Source organism: Nicotiana tabacum, chromosome 16, assembly GCF_000715075.1.
Source record: "Nicotiana tabacum cultivar K326 chromosome 16, ASM71507v2, whole genome shotgun sequence".
In the NCBI taxonomy this organism is placed as follows: Eukaryota; Viridiplantae; Streptophyta; class Magnoliopsida; order Solanales; family Solanaceae; genus Nicotiana; species Nicotiana tabacum.
Genome location: NC_134095.1, coordinates 112256127 through 112281048, shown reverse-complemented (window position 1 = coordinate 112281048; position 24922 = coordinate 112256127). Strand labels below are relative to the sequence as shown.

Sequence of the window (24922 nt, the reverse complement as noted above, 5' to 3'; positions counted from 1 at the left end):
GGCATCATTTGGATTAGTTGGGTTAACTTGAGCAACATGACTAGTGGGTGTATCATCATCCGATTGCGTTTCATCTAAATCTATTTACTGCTCATCATCTTCATCTATAGTTGGATTACCATAAAGATTATTCATATATTCATCATCTAAGCGTTCACCACCACCAACATTATGCACATATTGACTATCCGTAAATTGTAATAAAGTATTATCACTATCAAGAATAGAAGCAGGTGGAGGGCGGGTATGGGGTTTGGGTAGGGGAGGCCGGGGAATTAGAAGAGCAATAGATTGGCCACTAGATTCACCACTCTTGGATTTTTCCTTACTTTTACTAAATATTTTTTTAAGGAATATGCCATCTTAATTATAAGTATACAAAATAATTAAATAAAACAAATAAAAATATAATATTAAAACTAAAGAGTTGGAACAAGTTTACCGAATTGACGAACAACTTGTTGAAATTAATTATCGTTGAAGACTTGAGGACTTGAATACTTCAATTCACCAACTTCACAAATTTTCACACAAGTTGCAACAACAAAGTAACCAATTTTAGAAAAAAAAATTAGAGAGAGATTGAGAGAGATTGATGATTTGGTGAAGAAAAATGAAAGAACGAGGGGGTATTTATAGCCGAAAATAGGGAAAAAGTGTAATTATAAAAAATTTGGGGTTAAAATAAAGTTGGGAGGGGGTTTAAATGGCTATTTTCTAAATAGCCAACGGCTATTTTGGCAGCCATAACGACTATTTTCAATAGCCAACGGTCAGATTTTCAAAAAGAAAAAAAAAATTAAATTATAGCCGTTGGACCCGGTTAGGACCGGTTGAACCGGCCCACTTAGGAGCCGGTCCCGGGCCTAAACGGTCCCGGTCCTAACGGACACTTTCTTTGAACCGGCCCACATGGGCCTCAAACCCCCTGGCCCCGGGCTTAAACGGGTAGGCCCGTTTAGGCCCACTACCCATATGGGCTTGCGGGCCTGGGCCTAACCGGCCCACTTGCCACCCTTAATCTAGTATTCTTAATATGAAATTACAGATCTCATGAAGTTTAATAATATAGGCTTTGCTCCAGCAATTAGAAAGATCTTGTATGAGGCCTAGGATGGCACCAATGTTCAATTTAGACAATATATATATATATATATATATATATATATATATATATATATATATATATATATCACTCCCCTCTACCCGCGTAATTAGATGATAGAACAACCGATTATATTAGTATTACCAATAAAAAAATTTAAAATGCTCGCAATCTGCAGTAATCAAATTAATTTTTGCAATAATAAGTAATATGAATGGAGTGTAAGTGGGAAAAGCAAACTTGAGTTTGTAAAGGAAAAATATTAAGTAATCTTACCGCAAATGGCAAAAAAGAAAGCGAACCCAAGAGGAAGCAGAGAAGTCTATTGATACGTTTAGCATTTGAAACTCTTGCTTTCTCGTTCATGGTGGAATCTCAAGGCTATAAAACTCTGTTTATTTGTCATGAGAGTGTTCAGGAACCATTAGTGGGGACCGGGAAATAGGAATATAACCGTCAGTTGATGAAACGATGGTTTAGTTATATGAAAAAAAACTGTTTAAGAATCGGTGTTTGCGTTTTTTGAACGTTTGGAGTAGTAATTAATAGACTTTAAGTCTTACAACCAGTGACGAAGCCAGAAATTTCATTTAGAGCGTTCAAACTTTAAAGAAATATAAAAAATCTCCAATAAAGGATGTTCAATATATGTTATATATCACTAAAATCTAATATTCTACCTATATATACCGTGTAAATTTTCGATAAAGGGTAGTGAATTGGGACTACGTAGCTTCGCCCATGCTTACAACAGGATAAATTAAAAAATATACTAACAAGAAAGCAAAAAAATTAGAAAAAAGATAAATGGGAATGATGGTTTAAATGAAGTGCCAAGTCATCTTTTATGTTCCCTCAATTATATATATTGATGATTTTGGAGGAAATTAGTGCTTAAATCTGTAAGTTGGTCAAAACGTGAAAAAACATTTCAAGAACCATGCCAAGTCAAACGCCTATATAGCAGAATACATCAACAGCCCCTCAAACTTGTCAATACATTTCATTTAGTCACTCAAATTAAGGCATATCATGATTGAACACCTGAACAAATGATAAAGTAGTCCTATTATACATTTCCAGTTCAAACTTTGGAAAAACTTATGCGTGTTCTCAAGCACCCATTACGTGAATAAGTTAACCACCTAAAATATGACACCTCCTTTGATAATATACATCACATATAAGGCCTTTATAACAAACAAAAAGAAAAGACATGTCAGATAGAAGGAACCCAAACAACTGAAAACAAACTCCCCCCGTTAAAGCAAGAGTCATTTCCCAAAAATCTCCCCAACGAATGTCTAATAGGAACAGTTTATCATATATTCAGGTGCTCAACTGTAATAGCCCTTAGTGTCTAAAGGAAATATTCTATTATGTTTAAGAGGCTGTCGATGTATTCCACCAAAACTAAGATACTATAATTTATTATTTGAATTGACTAGTAAAAACTAATCCACTTCACCTAAACTATCCATGGCCACAAGAACAAACTAGTAAAGACCAGACTAGGGTCTAAGAAAATTGATAACCAAAACTTATCTTCAATTAGCGAAGTTGAAGCTGCTGCAACTATTCTTCAACTAAGAGATATATGTGTTCCATTTAACAAGGTAACAGACTGACCACCAAATCCGCACCCCCCATCCCCCAACGAGACGCTACCAAGGAAATTCGGTAATCAACCAAACAAGGTTATGCATCAACAGAGAAATTAGCAGCTTGACCACCTGAAGCATGAGGGTTGTAATTCCCACCAACAGTACCCCTTCCACATCTTTCCCTATAATTGTTGTTATGGCTCTTCTGGTAGTAATTACCAGATTGATCATAGTATTGGTTGCGGCCATTCTGGTAGGACCCTTCCCTGCCATGCCCTCCATGACCATTAGAATATCCACGACGGCCTCCTCCATCCCCATTGTGATGACCCCTGTAGTTCTGATTCTGATATGACCGTCGGGGAACAGACTGTTGCTCCTTGAAATTCATATCTTTCAAATTATTAACACCTTCCGCCTCAGGTGTGACCTCTTCTGCTTCAGCAGGCAATTCAGACAAGTTTTCCCCTTGTACCCCCTGCAACAAGTAATTCATATGTCGAATAAATCTATTGAATAAAAGCACTCAAGGACAATCTGCTTGATATAAGATGGATACCTGCTGGATTTCTTCTACAGTGCTAGCATGCATTTCATTAGTATGATTTCCTTGAGAACTTAAGCACTCTTCTTCCTGAAAAACATTTAATGCTGGATGTTGGATAAAGACAGAAAGGATAGCGAAGTACTTCCAGAAAATAAATAAAATCAGAAGAAACGAGTTACAAAAGCATCTATACATATTCAGTTCTAAATTATGGTCGAAACAATCAATCACGGAAGCCTCAATCCAAAATTTATGTGCTGTGCAATCAATGAATCAATTGTCTTAATGCTAAAAAATAAATACAATAAACACTTTTATCTGCAAACAGGGTGTTGCCCAGCGGCCTTTTGAAGTAAACCCTTTTGTTTCCGGGATGAGTCAAAATAAACTATTAATAACACAACAAGCTGGTGTAAGCAGTAGAACACATATATTATCGCTATATCTCAAGCGTCCCAAAAGTCTAGCCAACTATGCAAGTAGGTGCAAAATGAAGTAAAAACTTGTATGCTTTGCTAGTAGAAAAGGTTATTGGATAATCAAGGTCAGCAAGTTCCTTTTGATGAGGTTCACTAGTTCATTCTCTCATTGAGATGTAGTTTGAACTACGCGGAATTTTCTATACATGAAGCAGCCGTGTGCAAGCCAGAATTTCTATACATAAAGCAGACGTGTGCAAGCCAGAATTTCTATACACGAAGCAGACATGTGCAAGCCAGAATTTCTATACATGAAGCAGACATGTGCAAGACAGAAAGATGCAGGCAAATTTATTTTTGACCAGGTTTTAAAGCAGCTTTAGCCTAGACTTGTGAGCAATTTATGATCTTATCATAAATTGTTGCACACGTTATGAATGTCTACATTTTTTATTTATTTCCTAAGTGCTTTGTTTTCGAATTATGTAAATTTTAAAGTTTTTAAAACAAAACCGAGAAAAGATAGTGTGCTAAGAGTGGGTTGGTTTATTAACACCGGTACCCCTAGTAATGCTGCTCGGTGGGCCGGGCCTGAACCGGACCGGACCGGGCCCGCGGTCCTAACGGGCCTGGTGGGCCTGGTGGGCCGGTCCTGGGTGGGCCGGTCTTGGTGGGCCTCTGAGCCCGTCACGGGCTGGTCTCCATGGTTGAGCCCACGAGCCCGGGACCGTTTGGCCCGGGACCGGCAGGCGGGCCTGGGCCGGTCCTGGCGGGCCTGGCGGGCCTGGCGGGCCCAACGGCTATTTTTCAAAAAAAAAAAAAAAAAAAAAATCAAACGGCCATATTTAAAATCTAGCCGTTTGGGCTGAAAATATGACCGTTTTTTAAGTTTAAAAAATGGCCATTTGGCCCCCAAACTTTATTTTAACCCCAAACTTTATATAATTACACTTTTCCCCATTTCTCAACTATAAATACCCCCTCATTCTTTCATTTTTATTCACCAATTCATCAATATCTCTCAATATCTCTCAATCTCTCTCAATCTCTCTACTACAATTACTTAATTTATTGTTGAAATTTCGTGAAAAATTGTGAAGTTGTTGAATTGAAGTTTTCAAGTGTTCAACGATTTTCAATTTTCAAGAAGTTGTTCGGCAATCCGGTAAACTCGTTTCAACTCTTACGTTTTTATAATATATTTTTGTGTGGTTTAGTTTGCATAATTATAATTAATATGGCATTTACTTTGAAAAAAATGTTTGGTAAAGGAAAAGATAAAACCGGTGAAAGTAGTGGCCAACCAACTACCCTTCCCCCGGCTCCCCGACCTAGAAAAGATAAGCAAGTTGAAAGTAGTCGCCAACCTAGACGTCCTCCTCCTTCCGTAATTCTTGATAGTGATCACCCTTGTTTTCAATTTACCGATAGTGAATTTTATCATAATGTTGCACCAGGTGATAGATTAGATGATGAAATTATGAATGCTCTTTATCCTAATGAAACCATCTTAGAAAATAATGAGGAAAATGAGGATGATGATGAAACTCAAGCACCGGATTTAGATGATACACCTACTAGTCCTCTTAATAACCCAAGTGATGCACCGGTCGACCCACCTGTAGAAACTCCTACTTTTAATAGAGAACCTGCTAAACGCTTAGAAACATCATTAGTTTGGAATTTTTTTACTCAAGTAAGAGAAAAAAATAAGGCTAAGTGTAAAACTTGTGGGAAATTAATGTCGCATAAATATGTAGGAGACCGTAGCGGCACAGGTAGTTTGACTAGGCACATAAAAACACACCCTAGAGATAAGGCTAGATTTTTTCAAATGAAAGCGCATCTAGAGGGGACAAGTGTAGATTCTGCGATTAACCCTAGTACAGGTTCAAATCTAGTTCAACCAGGAATTAACACTGTCACTGGAGGTATTTTATATTACGATCCAAATAGAGATCGTGAAGAATTAGCAAAGATGATTACTGTTATGTGCTTACCTTATACTTTTGCTTCTAATCCTAATTGGGTTCATTATATTAGAAGAGTGTTTAATCCTACTTATAAAGGTTGGCCTCGCGCAACAGTTAAGAGTGATATTTATAAATTCAAACATGAATATGAACAATATTTGCGTTATTTATTTACTCATATACCTAATCGGATTTCTATTACTACTGATATTGGTAGAAGTGGTAATGATTGTGATTACCTAACTGTTACAAGTCATTGGATAGATGAAGAATGGATAATGCAAAAACGCATAATTGCATATAGAATAATTAATTCGCGTCACACAGGTAAATTTATAGCTAACACTGTTGCAGATATTTGTAGATATTTTTGCTTTAGCGATAAAATAATGGCAATTTCAATGGATAATGCTTCTAGTAACACCAGTGCTATAGGCATGCTTACAACAACACTAAATCCTGCATTTACTACCCATGAGCTTCTTTTCGCAATATTTCTTTGTCTATACTTAGAATTATTTATATGCTACAATATATACATAATATACAATATATATACTACAAGAAAATATATTTATAAGATACAATATATACATAAGATACAATATATATACTACAAGAAAATATATAAGAGAATATATATACATAAGATACAATATAATATACTACAAGAAAATATATTATGCTACAATATATACATAATATACAATATATATACTACAAGAAAATATATAAGAGAATATATATACATAAGATACAATATAATATACTACAAGAAAATATATTATGCTACAATATATACATAAGATACAATATATATACTACAAGAAAATATATTATGCTACAATATATACATAAGATACAATATATATACTACAAGAAAATATATAAGAGAATATATATACATAAGATACAATATAATATACTACAAGAAAATATATTATGCTACAATATATACATAATATACAATATATATACTACAAGAAAATATATTTATAAGCTACAATATATACATAAGATACAATATATATACTACAAGAAAATATATAAGAGAATATATATACATAAGATACAATATAATATACTACAAGCAAATATATAAGAGAATATATATACATAAGATACAATATAATATACTACAAGCAAATATATTATGCTACAATATATACATAATATACAATATATATACTACAAGAAAATATATTTATAAGCTACAATATATACATAATATACAATATATATACTACAAGAAAATATATAAGAGAATATATATACATAAGATACAATATAATATACTACAAGAAAATATATTATGCTACAATATATACATAAGATACAATATATATACTACAAGAAAATATATTATGCGAATATATATACATAAGATACAATATATATACTACAAGAAAATATATAAGAGAATATATATACATAAGATACAATATAATATACTACAAGAAAATATATTATGCTACAATATATACATAATATACAATATATATACTACAAGAAAATATATTTATAAGCTACAATATATACATAAGATACAATATATATACTAAAAGAAAATATATAAGAGAATATATATACATAAGATACAATATAATATCAAGAAGTGATATTTATGCATGACAATTTAGTGTTTTACTATTGTTTTGTTATTTTCTTTTTCGTCAAGCACTTTAATAATTAGATATACATATATACTACATATTAATATAGCCATGATACTACAAGAAATTGTCTTTAAAAAAAAAAAAAAAACCCGCTAGGCCCGCGAAGCCCACGAGCCCGGCCCGTTAAGCACAGGACCATGTGGGCTTAGGCCCGTCACGGGCCGGTTCCACCCATTAGGCCCACGAAGACCGGGACCGCCAGGCCCGGGACCGCCAGAGCCCGGGACCACGAAGCCCGGGACCGCGAGGCCCGGCCCGTTAGGCCCACTAAGGCCCGGGCCCGGGACAAAATACAGCATTAACCTAGCCTAAGAATTCAATTACGTATCAGGAAGATGCAGGCAATTTTGTATTTAAACTGCACAAATTGTAGGGTATTCCAGTATAAACTTGGCATGGTCTCCTACATAGACGATACACCGTAGGTACTACATCTTAATTGGAGATAACTAGAATCTTAAGTTTAAGAAACAAAATTTGGCACCTAGATCAAGTGTGGAAGCATAGTCAAGCCATGACCCGAGCCACATGTACCTTATAAGTTTAAAGCAGCTTCTTCAAGAATTGCAATTTGAAAGGGAAAAAAATGATGAAACTAATTTGTGGACATCAAATAGCACAATACATATTGCTTCAAATCATATATTCTACGAAACAAAGAAGCACAAAAAGATAGATGGTTACTTTATCAGGCAAAATTTTGAGTTAGAGTGTATTTCTATAATCTATCCTAACAAAGTCACTATGACGTTCCAGGATTTCATACATTTGCAACAAGCTACAAGTATAAGACAAGCACCCACAAACTTGATGTGAATACTCCTACCTTTCATCAAGAAAAAAAAATAAAGAGGAAAAATTGACAAGTTCTGTAATTAAGAACATCGATTAGAGGGCCTTTTTTAAAAAACAAAAAAGTTGGAGTCTTGACCAGCTTGTGCGCACTTCAAACTGATCCATCTAGTATCTACTACCTCCCATCATTACAGGTACCAAATAACTCTGCTCACCAAGACTTAGGCAAATGGAAAGATTTTAATCGGAGTGAATTATGGATCAATTAGGAGATTAAGAAAATCAATTAGCACATTCAATTCATGTAATTATGTACCATTTCCTATTTTAGGTCATTTGCAAACTAGTTTAAATTCCAAAGCTTGAGAGAGTTACCACGCTGAAGAATCTCAAAAAGTTTTCTTATTTTATCTTCTACAAATGATTTCTACTCTCTCTATTCTAAACTTTTGAAATTAAGTCCTCAAACCCCCCACCCCAAACCCCCACCCCCCAAGACACACAAAATAAAATAAAAGCAAATAAAAGAAGCTCAACGGCATAGCAAACAATTCAGTAGCTTAAATCTTTAGGAAGCTACAATAGATAGTTCAAGTAAAACATGAGTAGGAGTGTCAAATGAGCAAGCTGGCTCAAATTTGGACTAATTAAATTGACTTGAACTGATAAACAATGTATAACCCAACTTGCCCAAAGTCTACTATGGCCAAAATGCATTGGGCTAAATATTCCATCATAACCAAACCCGTCCAGCTTACCCAATCTCCCTTTGGAGTGAGAAATTGGCATGAAGCTGAAGCTATTGAACTTGACAGAGGTGCGGTACATTACTTTGACAGAAAAAAAAAGCATCACGTGGATCAAAACTCATACATTTGGATGTTATTTAAATAAAATCCAATAACTATTTATGCAAATATGATTGCCCAAAAAGAATTCCATGTAAGTACATATTTGCATTTTTTTTTATGTCAAGGACGTCTAGAGAAGCAGAAATACATGGAGAATCCAATTAAATCTTCTATGACCTGTGTAATAACAAACAAGAACGTCGTGTGACTAGTAGTTTGGGTGTACAGTAGACAACAGATCACTGTAAAAAGGCAGTCCAATGCACAAAGCATCCCGTAGGGTCCGGGGAAAGGCTGCATACCAATGAGTGTGATGTAGACAACCTATCCTAATACAAGCATTTTTGGCTGCTTCCACGGCTCGAGCCCGTGACCTATAAGTCACACGGAGACAATAAATCTCTCTACTATTGAAAAAAGTATTTTTACATCCATGCTTCAATGCTTGATCCAAGCAAACACAAGCCTAAAATACACTTAGTACCGAAACATTTTAGAACTTTAGAGATTGTTTCAATGGGTAAATACATGATAAGGTAGTATAGTTTAACATATCAACACAAAAAGAACCACAAAAAGTTGAGTCCTACAGATGAACACACACAAAACGGAGATGTAAAGGAGTGACGAAGTTGTCTTTACAGTTCAGTTTGGTAGCTATTTTTCAAATGAGAACGCAAGCAATGGATTGAACAAGGAGGTGGATATGAATACGCGAAGCAAAGGTAAGAGTTAGTCTTTCTTCTTTTTTTTTTGATCAGTAGGTAAGGGTTAGTCTTTTCATTGCCCTAACACAAGTGAGGCAAAAGTACTGGTGATAGCCCTAAACGCAAGTACCACGGTTCAATGATAGGCTTTTCCTACTTCCAACAATTTAGGAGAAGCCTAGTTATGTAAGGGTTAGTGTGCACATTACCTTACGCCTAGTAATGTAACATCATAACAAAGAGGGATGTCATATGAATGACAATGGGAACTCTTAAGTAGAATGAAGAATGAAAGACAATGGAAACATTTAAAATCATTTTCATACCTATGCAAAATCATAAAGCAAATACAGTAAGTCGCTTACGTAACATGCAATTTTAGAAGAGAGTCTCCCTACTTCTAAAATCACAAGAGGCAATTTTCAAGTCATCCCTTTTCTTCTAATTTGACGACTTTTTAGCAATTGTTTGAATTTGACAGCAAATATACCTTCTTGATAACTGTTCCAACTTCTGAAACAATTACGTTATATGTGCATTGTACAGTAGCAGCTGACATTTGGAGTACATTTATATCAGTTTTTAGACTTGCCTGGGTCATGCCAAACAGTATCAAGGAGGTTTATAAGAGTTGTAATTCATGGAGAGTTGCGAAGTCCATCAAAAAAAACTTGGCCAACGGTGCCTGCTGCTATCTTTTGGTGCATTTGGAATGAAGGGAATCATAGATGTTTTGATGGGATCTTAACCCCTAACCATTCTCTTAAAACTGTTTGTTTAATTAACTTATTTAGTTGGTTCAATCAGGATTTGTCTTCTCCTTAGTTGTGCACTAAGTTTTTGTTTATGTGCAGTCGCTTCCTTTTAGTTGTAATTTTTTGCTATGCATCTTTTTGGTGCCATTTAATGAAATTCCCTTCGGGGAAAAAAAACTAGCAAGCAACCTTTAACCTTTTCATAAAAAAAAAATAATATTAGCAAGCAAGTTTTACCAAAACCTTCAGCAAAGGACGCAACAATTTTTAGCAAAATAAACTAATGTCAAAATAACTTTCATAAGCAACTCATGGCCAACTATACCATCCGAAATCAACAAGTTCTTGGGATGGTATCTTCTCCATAAAGTGCCTAGAAGATTAAGATTACTAATTAAATAAGTGAGTCATCTATAATTCTACCATTCACAATTCTTCAATTAAGCAACCCTATTGCACCAAATTCTCATTATATTGCTAAACTAGCTTTAGCATAAATGTAGAAAATTTCAAACCAAGCCCCTCTTCTGGAACAGGGAAAGAAAAATCAAATGACAGCCTCATAAGTACGACTTATGAAATCTCATGAAGTAAAATCAATATTGGCACATATAAACATCAAGACACCTCCCAAGAAAGGAGGGAGGGGAGCTTGGAATATGAAGTACATTTTTTTAACATTGTTTAGAAGTTAATTGCTGGCATTGCAAGGGTTTAAACAACATAACTTCAACAATTTTGTTAATTAAAGTTACTATACAGCAACGGAAAACAAGGGCTAATCATAGGAAACTAGCTAAGTATTCACACATAACAACAGCGAAAAGAATAATTTAAAAAAAAGATAAAAATATGTCAACCTTATTAGATGTTTTTCAACACTTAAAACATTGCCCAAGGTCATTAGAGGTTTTACTTCAGTAAGAATTTACCTTCTGCTGACTCTGCATAGCAATCGTGTGCACTTGCACGGGTTCATTGACAGGCACAGCACCCACAGACTCTTCTATGGGCACCGAGTATGGCCCATAGTTCGCAGCTGATGCCTCCACTTTAACAGGGTCCGTAGTAAAATATAGTGAAGACATTATTCTATTTAGCTTCGATTTCAAACCAGCATCTGTAAGCAAAAACAACCAGCTAAAACTACAAGCATCTACACCATCTCAAAACCACCAAAAACCACCAAAAGATTGATATAGCTAGCTTTAAAATCCCTTTTGTCCTAATACGTAAGTTATTACATAGTAGATCGAAATAGGTCCAAGTGGAACAAAAATGGATATAGATATTCCTCTAGCCCGTCCGAATGACTTTGCAAATACGTATCTAGTAAAATTCATCAAACAAATTGGATATATCTAGTTTTAGAGGATCTCAAATTTTGTCAAAAAAAGATAAACCATTGAGTAGTATATAAAAAGGACCCAAATATTATAGAGAATTCATATAGCCGACTCCAGCTAGTTTGGGAATTTCTATATACTCACAAGTAGCATCGGAATCAGGTACAATGGGCTGATCAGACTTGGTAAGCCAAAGCTTCGCGTGCTCAATGCATTGTTGAAGGGCACGCTTGTGCGACAAAGGAGAATTAACAGGTCGAGAAATTAATAGCCCACTGAGCATTGAAATTAAGTCCAAATCCTTCTCCCCCAATAGATCTATCACATCACTGGATTCGTCCTCCTGCATACAATCATAGTTAAGGCAACAAGCTCTCTCATGCGTCCTCGTCAGCAGTGTAGCCGTAGAAAAATCACTCTGTAACGACTTCACATCAAACATACAGCCAAAATACAACAGATAAAGTAAATCCTCAACACACATTATCACTTCCCCCTCTCCCTCATTCTTCGAATTATTATCTGGCGGGGCAGAAACTGACGTGGCGAGGTTGATTTCTTCAGCGACAGCGGATGCAAGAGGCTCGCGAAGCTTCTCGAGCTCGTCGATGCCGGCGATGACGGAAGGTTTTGAGCGAAGAGTTTCTTCTTGTTCCTTGTTTAAGGTTTTTCCTTTAGAAACGGATTCTTCCATTTGAACAATGCGGTTGTATTTCTTGCGAAGGGCACGGAGGCGCTTGTTGATCACGCTCCGTACTGGTCCTTCGGACACGTCGGACGCCGCCATTGGTGGTGCCGGGAAGTGGTGGAGGAGGACAAGGTTTTCTAGAGAGTTCCGTGAAGGGTTTAGGTAAAATGGAAAGAGGTTCTACTGAGTGGATTGATTTATCAATTTATTATGGCATGATTTCGAGGAAAAACCAAATTAATCCTTTAGGTAGTAGAGTAGGAATATTTTGGTCCTTAAAATATAAATATGAATACGAATAGTCCTTCAAGTTTGTAATTGGAGCACAATCCCGGACTTAAAGAACTCTTTTAGTGAGCGTTTGGACATAAGAATTGTAAAATTCCAAAAAGAAGTTAAATTTGTTTTAAGTGAAAATGGTATTTGAAAATTAGAGTTTGTTTGAATATGAATATAATTTTGAGTTATTTTTGAATTTTTGTGAGTGATCTAAGTGAAAATTTTGAAAAACGTCTTTTTGGAGTTTTTCAAATTTTCGAAAATTTCAAAATTCATTTTCAAGTAAAAATTAAAAATTTTATGGCGAAATACTGATTTCGAAAAAAAAATCGAAAAAAGGTAAAAAAATTCTTATGTCCAAACGGGCTCTTAGTTTCGAGCACTTTCATTTTTACATTTTATCTTTGTTTTTTTGGTTCCAAAAGATGATGGATATTTGGACGGGGGGATTACATTTATCTTAATTAGTATCTTATGATATGATGTTAACTCTGCTGCATATACATAATCTTTTATTTTTTTATAAATTTTGATATGAAAAAATATATATTCTTACAATTTTTGTTTAATATTATCACAAAAAGTTAGATTTGTAACAATTATCTCGGTGAGTCCTATAACAACTGTAAAGCATGAATTTAGTAGTAAATGGGAAAACAGGGTTGTACTATTCAAAACGATGGGTTGGGTCGTTACAAAACGACCCCTCAAATCCCAAATTCTAGTTCTCCAATTTCAAGCCCTTGTTCTTCAATTTTAGGCTTAATTTCAATGATTAATTAGGTAGATACATTAGAATCGAGTATTATGTCCATGAATCTTACCTCCAAGTGTTTTCCCTTGAATCCCTCTTCAATCCTCTTCAAAAAGCTCCAAAAATGCTAAAAAATGGTAGAAATAAACCCCAAAATCGCGGACAAGACGACTATTTAAACATTCTGCCCAGACCTCATTTCCTTCTTCGTGAACGCGGTCAACGCCTCGCGTTCACAAAGCACAAATCAACTTTGACAAAAATTTCTTCTTTGCGATCTCGACAAGCCCATCGCGAACGAGATGGCTCCTCAGGTTGACCCATCGCGTTACCTCTCTCGCAAACGCGATGAATAAAATACCTCAAGCCCAGCTGATCAAATTCCTCTACGCGAACGCGGAGCTTCCCTCGCGAACGCGATGCATAAACATCCAGCCCTTTGCGAATGCGGAGCCTTCCTCGCGAACGCGAAGGCCAAAATCAAAGCCTTCTCCAGCTAACCCTTCGCGAACGCGAGGACCTACTCGCGAACGCTAAGGTCTAATTCTCTGCAATACTTCAGCAGTTTTTCTGCAATTCCAAACATCATGAAATAGTCCGATTGACCACCCGAAACTCACCCAAGGCCCTCGGGACCTCAACCAGACATACCAACATATCCCATAACCTCATTTAAACTTGTTCCAACCTTCAGAATGCTCAAAACAACATCAAAACTCCAAATACGCATCAGATTCAAGCCTAAGAATTCCAAAATCTTCTAAATTACGCTTTTGATAAAAAACCCAACCAAACCACATCCGAATGACCTGAAATTTTGCACACACATCCCAAATGACACAACGAAACTACTGCAACTCTTCGAATTCCATTCCGACCCCTATATCAAAATCTTACCTACAACAACAACAACAACAACAACAACGACCCAGTATAATCCTACAAGTGGGGTCTGGGGAAGGTAATATGTACGCAGACCTTACCCCTACCCCGAGGGGCAGAGATAATGTTACCAGGAGACTATCGGCTCAAGAGACAATATATTAGTATCATCAATAGACTCATAATAAAATAACAACAATATAAGAGATACGAAATACGGAATACGAAATACGAAATAGATGGATGGTATAGTAAAAACCAGCAGATAAAGCCCTGCATCACTAGACGACCAGTAGCATCCTCAGACTAACTCCTAACTGGCTAGTCTCACTCTATTGTGCTGTAGAAATGTTCACAACTTTATGATTAGAAGTGGTTTACTAAAGTTGCGGCCATATTGTAACTGATCCGTCCCCGTTTTGAGTACTAGGTTTCCTTTTTGTGTTTCAAGATATTTTATAGCTCTATTTGATGATTTATGATTTGCGTGTATGGTACATGTCGTTTTTTGAAAAATTTAAAAATATTTAAAGAAAATATGATTTTTTATTTTAGAAATGACTAGAGTTGACCATAGTCAATATTTTTGATAAATCGATCCTAGATTGGTATTTTGCTAATTCCGGTAGGTTTGTATGATGATTTTTGACTTGTACGCATGTTTGTTTGGGGTCCCGGTTAACCCAAAGTCGTTTCCGCGCATTATATGAAAAGTTGGCAAAATTGAGTTTTAAGTTAAAATGAGTTTTGATAATTGATTCTTATTGTTTGATGTTATTTTGGTGATTTGAGTGAGCGTGCGAGTTTATATAATGTTATTATACTTGTGTGCATGATCATATTGGGGTCTGAGGTGCCCGGGTGTGTTTTGGATGCTTAGTAGACTGATTTTTTGGCTTAGGAGGAAAGTTAGTGCACCAAGTCTGCAGGTCTCGCATTTGTAGAACCTGTTCGCAAATACAAAATCAGGCTTGCATTTGTGATGTTGGAGGGGGGTGGTTCAGATTCGATTTTGCGAAGCTCTTTCAGCAAATGTAATGGTAAAGCGTTTCGCTTTTGCGGGGTTCATGTCGCATTTGCGACTGTGAGAAATTTGGGGCAGACTCGCATTTGCGAGGTATTGACCACATTTGCGGACTGCCCAATCATCGCAATTGCGATGCTTTCATCATTTTGGCATTATCAGCAGGCTCAGAAAAGTTTTCTTTTATGAACAGTTGATCGCTTTAGTGATCATCACAATTGCGAACTCTAGTTTGCAATTGCGATATCTGCAGCTGGTAAATTGTGAGAATTTTGGGACTTAGCTCATTTTACACCATTTTTCAACCCTAACATCCATTAAGGCAATTTTTGAAGAGGATTTTCTTCGCAAATTTACTGTTAAGATTCTTTAACTAGTTTTCCATCAATTTCAACTACTTTTTAATGAATTTGAACATCAAATCTATGAATTTCAAGGTAGAAATTAGGGGTCTTGAGTAGAATTTAAGAATTTTATAAAATTGAGATTTAGACCCCAAATTTAGGTTGAATTTTGAAACAAATTATATATCCGTGCTCGAGGGTAATGGGTAAGCGTGATTTGGTCCGAACCTCGGATTTTGATCACGTGGGCCAAAATTGACTTTTTGTTGACTTTTGAGATTTTGCCCATGGTTAAACCTTTATTGATCGAGGATGTTTCATTAGTAATGTCTAACTTTCTTAGATGATATTTGACTAGGTTTTGACCGTTTTGAGGAGTATTTCTAAGGGAGAGGGTATTGGATTGTGATATTATTCCGGAATGAGGTAAATGTTCTACCTAGCTTTGTCTAGGGAATTTTTCCTCTGTCATTCAAGAGAGATCCTGAAGGCTTAAACTTTTTACTAGCTTTGAAACATGGGCCGAAGGAAAGAGGAAGACCAAACAAAGTTGCGGTCAAAGTAAAGAAAAAGATGCCAAAAAAGATACACTTTAGCTTCTATCTCTCTTAGCTTAGTGGAGGTTTCTTGCAAGACTTTCGATAGCTGGCTTGGCCAAACGGAATCACCGATCAAGATAGAAGGGCCATGCGGGGGTGATGCATATACGAGGTGACGGGTATCTATACATGTGCCAGTGTGTCCATGCTCGGGAGGGGGAATTATATGCTTCCTTGTACCTTGATGAACTCTATGATTTTATCGTCTTAGGTTTTACTTGATTTCTGTAATCATACGAGTATGAATTTCAATGCTAGAAATCATGATTCAGCCAATGACAACTTGATTATATGTGACAGGCTCTTTGTGAAACTGTTGATGTGCTAAATTCGGTCACCACTATACCAAATCACAAATACATGTCTATGACCGTTATTCTGAGATATTTAGGTTCCATACTTATGTTAAAGATTAAGTTTGAGCTTTGTCGAGATACTTGCACAATAGAGTTCTTGAAGTTCATTGAATTGTTTATTGGCACAAGAGATGTGAGTGGGATTCACATGTTGTATTTTCTTAACCACTCTTCTTGATGTTATTCATGTTTCCTACCTTGCTTATTGTTGATATACATGTGGTTAGTGAGGAAGAGTGTACAAAACTAAGGATGATATCATACCATTTCATATATATTATCATGTGAGGAGAAGTGCAAAGCACGAAGGAGATGTTGTGCCATTGCATATACATTATCATGTGAGGAAGAGTGTAAAGCACGGTGATGTCGTGCCATTTCTTATACATTATTATGCACGAAGGATAATGTCGTGCCATTATTTTTATATTATCATGTGAGGAAGAGAGTAAAAGTACGAAAGGTGATATCGTGCAAGTTTTATTATTCATGGTACGAAGGGTGTTTCCGCACAGGCGAGGACGAGAGACATGCATTATATTGTGCTATCTTTTTTTGCGTATATGATTATGCCTTTATCCCGAGTTGCTATTATTGCACCTTGTTTTCTATGTTACTTGTGGTGTCACATCTTTGCTTTCTACCTTATTTGTTATTGTTCTATCCGTGCCTTCTATTTGTTAATTTTTTAACGTTCATGCCTACCTTCTTGTTGTTATATCTACAACTATGCCTTTTGCTCGTTTGTCATGGTTTCACCTAAACCTTCTACCTCGCTTGTTGTTGAAATCTATGTTCTTCTACACTACTTGCTATCACTACTTCTGTGCCTTCAACCTCGTCTGTTATCTTTTTCCACATGCTTCTGACTTGCTTATTGTTGTTATCCGTGTAATTCTACTCCAGTGTTACTGTTATTGGCATTCATTCTACCTGGTTGGTACTATTATATATATATATGCTTTGTGAGGATAAGATAAACGCATGAAGGGTGTTACCATGCTATTTAATTTGAAATACATGCATATGTTTGGTGAGGATGAGATAAATGCATGAAGGGTGTTGGCGTGCCATTTGATTTGTGTCTTAAGCACATTCCTCTTATTATGAAAATTAGTGGGTCTACTATGTTGTTTTAGTGGTTATTGCTTCAACTACATGACTTGGGTGCTAGAAAAGGGTTGGTTGTGATAATGAGGAACTTGATCATATTTCCTTTAGCTAATCATTTACTACTTAACACATCTGTTCTCGTAATCTACTTTGTTATTCCTAGTATTATTTCTGTTGCAAATTTAACTACACAGATTATTCTAGTGTGTATCTTATGACCTAAAAACCTCGTCACTACTTCAACAAGGTTAGTCAAGATACTCACTGAGTACATAGGATCACAGTACTTATACTACAATTATACACCTTGCATGCAGATATCCGGCAATGAGCGGTTGTGGAGTTTGAGGGCCTGGCATGGAAAACGTACCAGCACTCTAGATATCAGCTAGTACTTGTTCATGGTAGTTTAGGGTTTATATTTTTGTTTATGTAAATTGCTAACGGATGATATATTGTTCTTTAGAGTGGATTGTACTCTTATTCTTAGTAGCTCGTAACTTGTACTACTAGTCCTTGGGATAGTTGTATTAAACTCTTTTGGCTATTTCATTTATTGTCTCTGTTTGTTTCTTATCATAATAGTGACTTTTACTACTAGGCTCACACCTAGCGGGTTGGGTTAGTTTCCACCACGACTTAGTGGAATTTTGGGTCGTGACAAGTTGGTAACAGAGCTTTAGGTTCATAGGTTCTACGAGTCATGAGCAAGTGTCTAGTAGAGTCTTGTAGATCGGTATGATGAGGTCCATACTTATCTTCGAGAGGCTATAGGGCATCTAGGAAATTTCCCATCTCTTTTTCTGTATCATGCGATAATGATTCAGCTTGACACTCGTATGTTATTTTAGGCACTCTGTATCAACTATGGACCATCAACTTGTGATGTTATAGATGGACTATGAGGGCTATAAATGGTTGATTATCGTTTCTATTGTTGTCCAAACATAGATAAGGATATGTGGGTGGATCTTTAAGTTGTTCATTTGTGGGATGAAGTGGATTCATGTATCTGGTTGATGAGTATGGGCTCGGGAATACTATTTGCTAGCTTAGTTGTTGTGATCGTAGCAGGATCATGGGAAGATGTCGATTTGAGGCTGGCAGGTGGGATTTGAGGTTGTGTATTTCGTATGAGGCATTTATTCAATGGAATGCATACATTATCATTTCAGAGCACTTGAAGAAGTTAGCATGACAGTCACCAGGGTGAGTTTGTACTTAGCAGAGTCCTTGAAGTGTTTTATGACTAGAGTCACATAAGTTTATAAAGTATTCAGCTGAGTAACAGTGCAAGACCGGGGCAGCTGCGAAGGAATGGTATTATGGGTTACAAGCGATGTGTTTTATGGATTCAAGTCAAGCGGGGGAGTCTGCCATTGACGATCGGATTGCATGGTCATGCGTTATATTAGTTCTTGGACTAAGATGTGCTTGTGTATTGGCTATGATTTGAGGAAGGCTTCACCAAATATGATTACAACAAAGTGAATGACTTTCGAGAAGGTTCCAATGGATTCGAGACTTATAAGTAACATTTAAGGATTTTTGGGTTTGCGTACGGTTAGGACTTGGGGGTTGCATCGGATGGTGCCGAGACTTGCGAGATCCTATATCATTTGGTTCCATATTGTCGTGTTATAAAGAAACAACTTTAGATTCACTAAAGGGTCCTTTGGGATTTAGATCATAAATTGAGGTCGAATTTCGAAATAAATTATATGTCGGGGCTTGGGGGTGAATGAGTAATCGAAATTTGGTCCGAATCTCGTATTTCGACCACGTGGGCCCGGGTTGACTTTTTCTTGACTTTTAGGATTTTGGCCAAGGTTAAACCTTTATTGATTGGGAATGTCTCAGTACCTTTGTTTGACTTCCTTAGATGATATTTGAATAGGTTTTGATTGTTTTGAGGAGTATTTCTAAGAGAGACGATGTTGGATTGTGCAATTGTTCCAAAATGAAGTGTCTTGCCTAGCTTCATTGAGAAAATTTTTACTCTGCCATTCAAGAGAGATCTCGAAGGCTTGAACTTTTTGCTAGCTTTAAAACATGGGCCGAAGGAAAGAAGAAAACCAAACAAAGTCGCGGTCAAAGCAAAGAAAAAGATGCTAGAAAAGATTCACTTTAGCTTCTAGCTTGCTTAGTTTAGTGGAGGTTGCTTGCAAGACTTTCGATAGTGGGCTCGTTCAAACAGAATCACCGATCAAGATAGAAGGGTCACACGGGGATGATGCATATACTAGGTGACAGGTATCTATGCATATTCTAGGGTTTCTATGCTCGGGAGGAGGAATATATGTTTCATTGTAGCTTGATGAACTCTATGATTTTCTTGTCTTAGGTTTTTACTTGAAATATTTAATTATATGAGTACGGATTTCAATACTAGAAACCGTGATTTAGCCTATTATAACTTGATTAAATGTGATGGCCTCTTTGTGAAATTGTTGACGTGCTAAATTCGGTTACCACTATACCAAATAACAAATACATGTCTATGACCGTTATTCTAAGGTATTTTGGATTCCATCCTTATGTTGAAAGGAAAATTTGAGCTTTGTTGAGATACTTGCACAATAGGGTTCTTAAAGTTTATTGAATTGTTTATTGGTACAAAAGCTGTGAATGAGGTTCATGTGGTGTATTTTCTTAACCACTCTTCTTGATATTGTCCATGCTTGCTACCTTGCTTGTTGTTGATATACATGTGCTTGGTGAGGAAGAGCGTAAATCACGAATGACGATTCCATGACATTGTATATACATTATCATGTGAGGAGTGCAAAGAACAAAAGGTGATACTGTACCATTGTATATACATTATCATGTGAGGAAGAGTGTAAAGCACAAAGGGTGATGCCGTGCCATTTCTTATACATTATTATGCACGAAGGATAATGTCGTGCCATTATTTTTATATTATCACGTGAGGAAGAGAGTAAAAGTAAGAAAGGTGATACCGTGCAAGTTTTATTATTCATGGCACGAAGGGTGTTTCTATGCAGACGAGGATGAGAGACATGCATTATATTGTGTTATCTTTCCTTGCATGTATGATTATGCCTTTATCCTTAGGTGCTATTGTTGCACCTATGTTTTCTATGTTACTTGAGGTGTGACGTCTTAGCCTTCTATCTTATTTGTTATTGTTTTTCTATACATGCGTTCTATTTGTTAGTTGTTGTTACGTTCATGCCTACCTTCTTGTTGTTATATTTACATCTATGTCTTTGCTCGTTTGTTGTGGTTTTATCTAAACCTTCTACCTCGCTGGCTGTTGAAATCTATGTTCTTCTACCCTACTTGCTATAACTACTTATGTGCCTCTTACCTCGCCTGTTACTATTTTCCACATCTTTCTGACTTGCTTATTGTTGTTATCTGTGTACTTTCTACTCCGCTATTACTGTTAATGGCATTCCTTTTACCCTATTGGTACTGCTATATATATATATATACTTGGTAAGGATGAGATAAATGCACGAAGGGTGTTGCCGTGCTATTTGATTTGACATACATGCATAAGTTTGGTGAGGATGGGATAAATGCATGAAAGGTATTGCCGTGCCATTTGATTTGATGTCTTAAAAAATTCCTTTTATTATGAAAGTTTGTGGGTCTACTATGTTGTTTCAGTGATTATTGCGTCAACTACATGACTTGAGCTACTAGAAAAGGTTTGGTTGTGATAATAAGGAACTTGTTCGTGTTTCCTTTAGCTAGTCATTTACTACTTCTCACATCTGCTCTTGTAATCTACTTTGTTATTCCTAGTGTCGTTTCTATTACAAATTTAACTACACAGATATTTTAGCGAGTATCATTTGACAAACAATTCTCGTCACTACTTCAACTAGGTTAGTCAAGATGCTTACTGAGTACATGGGATCGATTGTACTCATACTACATTTCTGCACCTTGCGTGCAGATATCCAACGATTAGCGACTGTGGAGTTCAAGGGTGTTCCTCTCAAACGCACACGCAAGTATACGTGGTCGACAAGTAATACAGGATTGTAAGTTTAGATATCGTATCCATAGGGTCTTGTGATTAACTATCAACTACATTAAACCAAACAATTAATCTATTCAAGTGAATCCTAACATATGAATATTTAACTAAAATTAATCTAGAGTAACAAATTAAGAGAAGAAAACAAGTTGGCGAATTATAGAGACGAATTCAATGTGAGTGAATATTCTAGAGCTATGGGTTAGCTAACAATCCCGTTGACATTTTCACTTAAATCGTCTAATTAATTTATTTGGTTTATTTGTTGACAGGGTAATTATTATTCGTAGCTTTCTCTCGAAGTACAACTATCCTATTCAAGCTAATCTAACGCCTATATTCCTATGGAATTAGAATTAATAAGAACGCATTAATAATTCCTGTGTAGTAACCAAGCAAGGCGATTAGGTATATTCCTATCCTAACCGCAATTCTACCCCCCTCAGAGTTAAGATCTTGCTCTGCTCAATCTTATATGCAATTTAGAATTCCCTCTCCCCAGTTCAATCTTAGATTCGTAGATAGTATTCAATTGGTGATCACGCAATCAAATAATTAAGCGCAAGATTGAATAAATAAACCAATATCATAAATAATAAGAGTAATTCAAGCTTCAAACTACAACGTTCATGTAGCACCCAAAACTCTAAAACTAATAAACTACGAGATTAAAGGAAGAGAAGGGAAGAAAAACTAGGTAGAAGCCTCCTTCAAGCGTGATGTGTGTTCCCCCACATGAATTTTCCTTCAAAGTATATTAGATCCCCTTCCAAATATGTTAGATTCCCTTCAAAATATGTTAGATATCTCCCAAAATAGGTTTAGAACTCCTTTTATACGAGTTAAAGGGGTCTTGGACCAAAATAACCTTGTCCCGGGAGAATTTGGACAAGTTTCACGCCACCGGCACCCTGCCTAGTGCCAGGCGCCCTCCATGGTGCTGCCAATTTGGAGTTTCTGTTTCTGGCGCCACAGGAAGGGCTAGGCGCTGCAAATTCCAAGTTTTCTGTTTTCGTCCGTTTTGGCTCTAATTTCGTACATTTCGCCTCCAATTTCTCCCGGATCATTCCTACACATAAAAATACCTCAAATTAATATAAATCAACACATTTTACATCCTAAATCCACGAAAAAAAAGTAAAACATGAGGCAATATACATATAAATATATATACTTTAAGCTAACATCAGAGGGCCTGGCATGGAAGATGACCAACACTGTAGATGCCAGCTACTACTTGTTTGTGGTAGTTTAGGGTTTATATTTCTGTTTATGTAGATTGCTAAAGGATGATGTATCGTTCTTCAGATTGGGTTGTACTCTTATTCTTAGTAGCTCGTGACTTGTACTACTAGTCCTTAGGATAGTTGTATTAAACTCTTTTGACTATTTTATCCATTATCTCTATTGGTTTCTTATCATAATGGTGACTTTTACGGTTGCGGTCATCTAGCGGGTTGGGTTAGGTGTCATAACGACTTAGTGGAGTTTTGGGTCGAGACACATATGTCCAACTTCAGGGGTATTAGTTATACATGTAAGTGTTTTTCTTGGTAATGAAATAGTTAGTTACCAAAAATAATAATAATAATAATAATAATAATAATAATGCAACAAAATTGGACTAATGGCCCATCTTAACGGTCGTTAGCCAAGTGATCTGGTATAGTGCATTCTAGGCATGTGCTATATGTCCCTTTATTTTAAAAAGCCAGACCGACCACTTTTTCATTTCCTAGTCGTTGGTTCCCCCCGTCCTCCATTAAAGGGTTATTTTTTTAATTTGTGCCTTTATTTCATAACAAGGAAGATGTTACAACAAAACAGAGGTTACCACTAACCCCTGCCGCTTTTTAAAGCTAGCATATACAGGGAGGAATAAAACATATTAACAGTCCAAAACTCCCAAAAAGATTATTAGACAAGCATATTCCTTCTTTGTTTGTGCCTTATGGCGGTTGTATCTTGTATATCTAGAAAATATGCACCAGCAACCTGTTTAGGAAGATCCTTAACATCATAAAATTGCCTCTCATGTTCTTCCATGCTCCATTTTGCCAACGCATCTGCAACATGATTCGCCTCTCTGTAACAATGTTGAACTATATTGGTTGTCTGAGATAACATTTGAGTAATAGAATCTATAGAATTTTGAAGTTGCCAAGCAGCGTTTCTCCTTCCCTTTATCATGTTTACAATAATTAGAGAGTCACTTTCCAAGATAATGCTTTGGAATCTATGCGAGATACACCACTGCAAACCATAGATTGTTGCCTTTGCTTAAGCTAGATTACTGCTGCCAATTCCTAGATATTTAGCAAAGGCCATCATAATTTTTCCGTTGTTGTCTCTTATAATTCCTCCTGCTCCAATAGAGTCTACTGAATTGTGACTTCCATCTGTATTGAGCTTTATCCATCCCGTTGGAGGTCTGATCCACTTCACTATAATACATTCAATCTTATGTGAGCTGCTCATATTTTGTATGGTGAGTTCCTTCCATTTCCATATCCATTGAATGGTTGAGTTGGTCTTTGATACTATCCACTTTATATGGTAGAAGATCTAGTGAATAACTTTGACTTTAGATACTTTTTTCTTCCCATATCTGTTGGCACATCTAGCCTTCCGTATCTCCCATAAAATAAATATACGAATAATTTTGAGAAGATCTTTGTGTAAGCCATTTATAGGCTTTACAGTCCACCATTTTATCTTTTGAGTTCTGATGGAACCTGGTTCCATGGAATTCCAAGAGGGATTCCAAAAATGTTTCATATAAATTTGGCCAAGTCTCCATCAAGGAAGGTGTGACGAATAGTTTTGTCTTTGGCATCAGCACAACAACAACACTTGGTATCCACCTCAATACCAATTCTACTAATGATATTATCAAATGGAAGCTTGTTCTTTAGCATTTCCACACTAAGAAAGACATCTTGAAAAGTATAGATTTGTGCCTTGTGTTGTCTGGTGATATCCCATGATGAAGAAGTAGAGAATTTTCCAGAAGTAGTACGCATCCAAATAGGTGTGTCAGGACAATGTGGATCCCTAATTTGTATGCTAAGAATGTTTTCAGCTAAATAT

General features: G+C 36.3%; 1 protein-coding gene across 1 annotated transcript; it reads right to left on the bottom strand.

Annotated features, from left to right (window-relative positions):
• Nucleotides 1-2550: 2550 nt before the first annotated feature.
• Nucleotides 2551-12720, bottom strand: LOC107797108 (uncharacterized). The gene is made up of 4 exons (XM_016619972.2): nucleotides 11923-12720; nucleotides 11365-11552; nucleotides 3269-3343; nucleotides 2551-3187 (listed from the first exon to the last, which is right to left on the bottom strand). The coding sequence occupies exons 1-4, from the start codon at nucleotides 12563-12565 to the stop codon at nucleotides 2804-2806; spliced, it is 1290 nt and encodes a 429-aa protein (XP_016475458.1). The 5' UTR covers nucleotides 12566-12720; the 3' UTR covers nucleotides 2551-2803.
• Between the last annotated feature and the right edge of the window lie 12202 nt (nucleotides 12721-24922).